General features: G+C 57.8%; 3 protein-coding genes across 3 annotated transcripts; 1 reads left to right on the top strand and 2 right to left on the bottom strand.

Annotated features, from left to right (window-relative positions):
- Positions 1-466: 466 nt before the first annotated feature.
- SDRG_02071 (hypothetical protein) lies at positions 467-1979 on the top strand (the record flags this gene model as incomplete). The annotated part of the gene is made up of 1 exon (XM_008607635.1): positions 467-1979. One exon carries the CDS (start codon positions 467-469, stop codon positions 1952-1954), a length of 1488 nt encoding a protein of 495 aa, XP_008605857.1. The 3' UTR covers positions 1955-1979.
- Positions 1980-2087: 108 nt separating this feature from the next.
- Positions 2088-4326, bottom strand: SDRG_02070 (hypothetical protein). The gene is made up of 15 exons (XM_008607634.1): positions 4221-4326; positions 4146-4170; positions 3977-4099; positions 3853-3930; positions 3756-3801; positions 3566-3692; positions 3436-3517; positions 3311-3389; positions 3176-3260; positions 3022-3122; positions 2787-2969; positions 2595-2740; positions 2528-2548; positions 2370-2478; positions 2088-2318 (listed from the first exon to the last, which is right to left on the bottom strand). The coding sequence occupies exons 1-15, from the start codon at positions 4305-4307 to the stop codon at positions 2222-2224; spliced, it is 1389 nt and encodes a 462-aa protein (XP_008605856.1). The 5' UTR covers positions 4308-4326; the 3' UTR covers positions 2088-2221.
- A 312-nt stretch (positions 4327-4638) lies between these two features.
- Positions 4639-6361, bottom strand: SDRG_02069 (hypothetical protein). Its single transcript, XM_008607633.1, has one exon. It carries the CDS (start codon positions 6320-6322, stop codon positions 4670-4672), a length of 1653 nt encoding a protein of 550 aa, XP_008605855.1. The 5' UTR covers positions 6323-6361; the 3' UTR covers positions 4639-4669.
- Between the last annotated feature and the right edge of the window lie 273 nt (positions 6362-6634).

The raw sequence follows: 6634 nt of genomic DNA, 5'->3' as shown, positions 1-6634 counted from the left end.
GTGTGCGTCATTGTACGTAATAGAACATGTCGTTTGATCAAACATAATTGCTAATAACGTTGGCGCAGTAAAACGAGATACCGAAACGCATCCTAGTACCGTTGCTATTCTTTAGCATTCAAGACACCTCGGGACATTCTGATGTCAGAGGTGTCGTAGGAGATCCTGGTATGAGATGACGTTTCCATGTGGTCCCTCGAGGCCTGCAACGGGGTTATGCAAACAGGTTGAGAACACAGTGACCCGTTTCGTATTTGCACTGCACCGCGAATCTCCTTAGTCTCGTAGACGCGTACTCGTACACATCCAGGGAGACCGAGCCAACGGCGGGCGAAATGACATTACGCGATCGATGTGCTCAACGATACTGCTGTACGAACCAGTCTCGCTGCAGAGTAGTACCTCCATACGATCGACTCGCGACGTGGGTCGGAGAGAAGAACCTCACACTCACTTTCTCAGCACCATGGTCTTGTACGACCCGCAGTACCACCAGAAGCGTGCGGCCGTCCTCGCGCAGAGAAAATGGGACGAGGAAGACGCACTCATGCGCAAGCCCACTCGGCAAGCGCCTTCGACTACCCACGACGCACGTCGTACAACGTTCGTGCCGCCGCCGCAAGCGCTACCCTCGGCACCGATTCGAACGACACCAATCCGCTCTGTAAAGGCGGGGCGCACTTGCTCCCCGGACGCGCCACTGTGCAATGACTGGAAGCAAAACGCGGCATACCGACTCAAGAAAGAGCGCATCTCGCATTATGTGCCGGCGCGCAACAGTCCCACCAGCTCTGGTGGCGACGACGGCCGTGCGCTGAAGTCGGTGCAATATCTGACGGCGCAGATTACGGCACTCGAAGCCAGCCTCCGTGCGTCGCGCGACGCGGCCGCCGCTGCCGCATTGGCCCACGACCACGAGCTCCAGATGATGCATGCAGCGCATCAAGCCCATATCAAGCAAGTACAGGCAAGCTGTTCGGCAACGCGCGTTGCCGCCGAGGCCGCGCTGGGGAACTCGCAGTCGACGCGCCACCAGCTGGTGCACGACGTGCACTCTGCGTATGCCAAGAACTCGCTGCAATCTGACAAGGCAAATGATGCCCTCAATCTCGCGCAACGCGACGCCAAGGTCCAGCAGCTGCAAAGCAACAGCAAGCTGTCGGGAATGACCCTTGAAGACGTGGCTGCGCAGCACGAACAGCAGCTTGCAGCGCTCGCGGCCAAGCACAAGGCGGCGCAAGACGATGCGATGGCGCGGCAGGTGCGCGAGACGAATGCGCTTCGGGCAATGTTTCAATCAGTTCTGGTCGCCCGTGATGCGGCGGCCAAGGCAGCGCAGCAGCGCAAGCGTCGCGCAACGGAGAAGTTGCATGCGCAAGCGGTGGCCGATCTCGAGGCCGATCTCGCTCAAGTCCACCGAGCTTCCGCCGACGTCGTTCGCCGACATTGCCTCGAACACGATCAAGCGGTGCGCGAGATACACACTGCGCACGCGATGGAGCTCGAGACCACAGCGCGCCAAGCTGCGCTTCAGGGCCAAGTACAAGGGATCGAGTCGGTGGCGGCACAGCTGCTCCTGGCACAAGACGAGTGCAAGCGCATGCGGCTTGCGCTGCACCGCACCGTCCTGAACCAAGCGGCGAAAGTCGCCGCGATGTGGATCTGCGTCCGTGATGACCGTGACGAGATGGAGTGCCGCCTCCGTGCTACAGAGGAGGCATCGGCGCAGCGCGAAATCAAGATGGCGAAGCAACATACTCTTGAGGTCCAGCGGTTGCAAACCGAGCTCGATCGCGCCGACGCCGCGCACACCGCCGATCTCGCTTTGCACGCCGAAGCCGTCGAGGCCATGGACGACCTGTACCAGTCGACTGTCGCAGGCCACGAAGCGACGACAAGGTACCTCGAGTGGCAGCTCCAAACCGTCACTTTGAGCTTTTTGTGTCGAACTTGAGCCGTAACCTATCGTAATTATCAACTCATTTATTCTTTCATAACGCATTGACGAGCATTTGCCGTACCGACAAGGTATCTTCCGCTACGAGATGATACTCGACAGCAAGGCTACACGAGGGAAAGGGGAGGGGTGGGTTTAGCGGAAACGACCATGTTGTCTAAAGTCCTTGCGATGCGCCCATGTGAATGAGAAACCAAATGCAAAAGTCGCGTTTAACAATTGGAGCATGGATAATGGTGGCTCTTAAGAACATTGGGCGTCGACTCAAACGACGACAGTGCGGTAGCGCAGAGCGTAGAAACTGATCGAACCTGCGGCCAGGAGGACCGAGATCAAAAGCACATAGAGGCGCAGCGTCAAGCTACATCGCGACGGTAAGAAATCAACGTGATCAACATGCAAGAGTTAGTACCTGAGGTACTTGAGCAAGAAGAAGACCAAGCTCGCCGACGCCGAGTGATACACTTGAAAGAGCGAGAACGCCGTCATGGCATCTTCCGAAAACTCTTGCCCAAGCACAACTACACGTGCGATCAGACCTTATGTATCAATGAATCAAGCAGAACCAACCGTTGGCGAGGGTGCAGGACGCTAGCATCATAAACATGAGTACCGGTCTAGAGAAGGCATCAAGTACCTGCATCGCCGAGGCTGAGCAAAACCGCCGACGATAGAATCAGTGCCCACTGGCCGTCGCATTTGGCTATCGGCGCCCAGAGACAGAGACCATAGACAATAGCCTGGGCAGTGCAGCCGAGTACTTGGGCCCACATGGTGCCGACCCTACACCCCGTCATGACCCTCCGACATATCAGGAAACAAGGACAACTTGTCTGCAAGCCGTCCAATGCCAATCGAAAAGAGAACGTTGGTCGCGCCAAAGACAGCCATGACGTAGCCGATCGACGCTTCGCCGAGCGACTCGCGAATAAAGTTGGTCGTGAATTCGGACGACGTAAAGCCTTGCTGGATGCCGTTGAAGAGCATGAGCGGCGCAAGCACGACCATGCGCCTAGCAGCATACTGTCGTGTCAGTATTGGACGAATGCAAGCAATGCACGCACGGGTCTTTGGCCAAGGCAAGGACAGCTCGGATCGAGAGCGACGACGACGATGGCGATGCTACCGGCAGCAGCTTGGACGTCTCGTGGGGCAGCGCCATGGGCTAAGCATCAAGCATTGCTCGCTCCAACTGCCAAGAGAAGGAAGGATCGGTACCTTGTGCAGCGGCTCGAGGAAGCACAGGAGAAACGTGCCAAGGAACGAGAGCGTCGCATACAGCGTGAAGAGCGACGCCGTGGACCTGAAATATCCAGTTGAATTCTGTGTTAGACCGCTGTAAATGGGACGCACCACTGCAGCGAGCCAAGCACATACGACGACAAGACGTTGCCCGTGAGCTGGCTCACCTTGAAGATGGCAAAGAACGTGCCTGATGTCAAAAATGGTACATGTACAATCGACAATGAGGGACGCACCGTTCATAAACCCCATCGAGCTTGTTTCCGGAAGGTGCTTGAATTGGGCGTAGTAGACACTGAGACGCGTGAGGTAGCTCCCCTACCCCAAGCCAGAACGATACACCACACGATGAGAATAGGGTCTTACGTTGCAGACCCAGAGCACCGAGGCCGCAAACCCAATGAGCGCCGAGGCTGGAATGAGGACCCACCAGTGCAGCGTCGTCGCTGTCGGGTTGAGCGCCACGACGATGTTGGCGACCGCAAACAGTCCGCTACACCAATGGAATCAGTCTCCGATGTCGTCTCCATAGCAAAAAGCAGATCAAAGAGCGTACTAGCACGCTGAGCTGCCGACCAAGCTGAGTTTTTCGCCAATGAGATCTATGCCACAAATCCGTGAGCCGGCTGCCCACCTGAATTCACATATCGTACTCGGGATGACAGGCCCAAAGAACGACGCCGCCATAAAGACGAGGTAGATGACGCCCAGTGTCGTGCTGCCCAGCGTGGCTAGTACAAGAGGTCACATGCGCGCCACGATTAAGCGCCGGTGTACATTTGCACTCCTCAAACGGCGCCTCGCACGCCACGTCGCAAGAGAACTGAACCTTGGCCGCGCACACGTCACCGAGCTGGCACACGGCGTCGGACAGCGAGACCGCGCAGCCGTCGCACGTGCCTACTAGTACGCCACGGTGAGCCATTGCAGCAGGACGCAACGCGACCAGGAATGATCGACGTCTCGAGGTTCTACGACACGACATAAGCATGAGGCGGGTGGTAGACGGAAGGCGCCATACCTCGATGGCATTGTACGAGGTGAAGACGAGGAGGAACGAGAACGAAAGCACAAGGAGCCCGCGAAGGCAGTCGCGGACGCTGTGCATGCTGCTCTGAAGCGGCGACAATTGGCAACTGCGGCCGATGATAGGCTTGCTGTTCTGGTTGTTTGAAGTACATTCATGCCAAAAAAGGGTTTCTATGAAATAAAAGGGTACAACATTGGCTGCAACGTCAGAAAGGGGTGGATATGGCGCGGGATGGGTACAGAAAGGGGTGGATATGGCGCGGGATGGGTACTGTACGATGGCCTGCACCATCGTACTACCCTCGGCTCTCACTACAACCCACTTGAATGGACAGAGCTGATTATGGCCACTGACGGGTCGAGCTGCTTGCAGTCTCAACGCGCCAACGGGGCCCTAATGACGGATTGAATAGGGAAAGCGAGTCCGTTTATGTTGTTCTATTATGCAGCATGGCAGCCCTTGCCGCCGGCAATGACCATGCACATGGTCGACTCGAACATGGAGAGGAGACTCGCCACAATCGAGTAGAGCAGCACAAGGCAACAAAAGCCAAGCACGGCGCCGCCGACGCGCGGGTACTTGCCGCTCGTGACTTGGAGTTCGTGGAGCTCGGACTTTTGGCTCGGCAGCAGCACGACGCAAAAGCACGCAAGGACCGTCGTGGCGTAGTAAATGATGTACGTGGCAGCGACTTGGTTGCGCGTCGTCGGCGAGTCGGCGGCAATGGCTTCAGCGCTCACGTCAAACGAGCCAAAGACGACATTAGCCACGACCGGGCCAAAGGCCGCGGGGAGGTTCGAGACCGTTGTGAGGAGGCCGTACACGACGCCTTCGTTGCCGACTTCAGCGAGCTCGACAATGACAAACGTCGTGACAATGAACTGCATCGCGTACGGTAAATTCTCGGCCAGCGGGACGCCAATGTAAAACCACTGGTTGCGGACAAGATCGTAGATGGTGCAGAACTGCACGACAGCATCGATGACGTTGGCGCTGAGCGTCGTCGTCACGAGCACGATTTTCCAGTTCCAGAGCGTGCCGTACTTGCCCATGAAGCCGAGGACACCGGCAAAGATGAAGTTGCCGAGGATACCGGTGAGCTGGGTGTTGACATTCTCGACTTTAGCCCATTCGTACATGACGTACGGCGCGGCGGTCGACGTCACGCCGGCGTTGAGGAGGTTGAAGAGAAAGCTGAAGAGCATGATCTGCCACGTGGCGCGCTTCTGGACCAAGTCCCAAAATTGCAGCACGTACTGCTTCAAATTGACGCGCGGCGATGGTGTCTCGAGCACAAAGAGGTACGTGATCGGGAGCATCGCGCCGGATGTAATCGCAAGCAGCATGAACATGGTGTTGGCACCCATGTCCCACGAATACGAGCCGGCAAAGCGCGGCGAGTTGAGGCAAAACCCAATCAGCGCCGTTGAAATGCACGACGCGATTGTCCGCGTGAGGTAGATGAGCGACTGCATGCGACCGCGGATCGCTTCCGGCTCCCGCTGCGCGAGCTCGACGACGAGCGCGTCGGCCGGGACGTCCGAGATGACGTACGAGAGAGTGCCCCACGCACAGAGGATAACGACGATACCGCCGGTGGTCGCCGCGTGCGGGTTGATGTTGGTCGTGTTGATGGGCCCGCGACTCGACGATGCATCGCGAAAGAACGGGTCGCCCATGTCCATGGTGGCGAGGACGAGCATCGAGGCGAGGCAGGACGTCCATCCGATGAGCATGTACGGCTTGCGCCGGTAGCCCACGATCGGGACGCAGTCGGAGAGGATACCGACAAACGCCTTGAGCGACCAGCCAAGACCGATGAGCACCTTGGCCGAGTTGAATTGGTTGCCCGTGAGGTGGAAGTAGCCGACGAAGAGTGGGTAGAGCAAGTTGGGCATCGCGCCATAGAGCAGCCCGACGGCAACGTACTGTGCGAGGAGCCCGAGTACCTCGGCGCTCTTGTAGTCGGGGGGTGGACCTGCCCGCAGCGCGCCATTCTCGAGTCCGAGCGGCGTGTCCATGACGCCGTACGCATCTTGCTTGGACGTCGGCGACGAGACGTACGACAAGCGCTCCTCCGCGGGATGCTGCATCGAGCCGGACCAAAATGATGCGCTCGCAAAGGAATCCCGGCGCCACGCTGCGACATGTGCCAGGCGACACCATTCGTATCCGGACGCGACGCTCCGCACAAGTCGTTTGTATCGTTGTATCCGGACCTGAGACAGTCCCAAGAGCAATTTGCAGCGACGTGACGGCAGTCTCCTCTTGCGGCGCGCACGCTCGGAAGGATTGCTGTGGAGTTTCTTTGGCCAGTTTGCCAGGTCCATCACCTTGCACACGTTCACTCTACTAATGCGTTGAGGCGGGACTCCATCTCGTTTTGGCGAGGTGTGCGAAAGCTC

The sequence above is a fragment of the Saprolegnia diclina genome (genome assembly GCF_000281045.1).
Source record: "Saprolegnia diclina VS20 unplaced genomic scaffold supercont1.4, whole genome shotgun sequence".
Taxonomy (NCBI): Eukaryota; Oomycota; class Saprolegniomycetes; order Saprolegniales; family Saprolegniaceae; genus Saprolegnia; species Saprolegnia diclina.
Note: the sequence above shows the minus strand (reverse complement) of the source record. Positions and strands in the feature narration are given on the sequence as shown.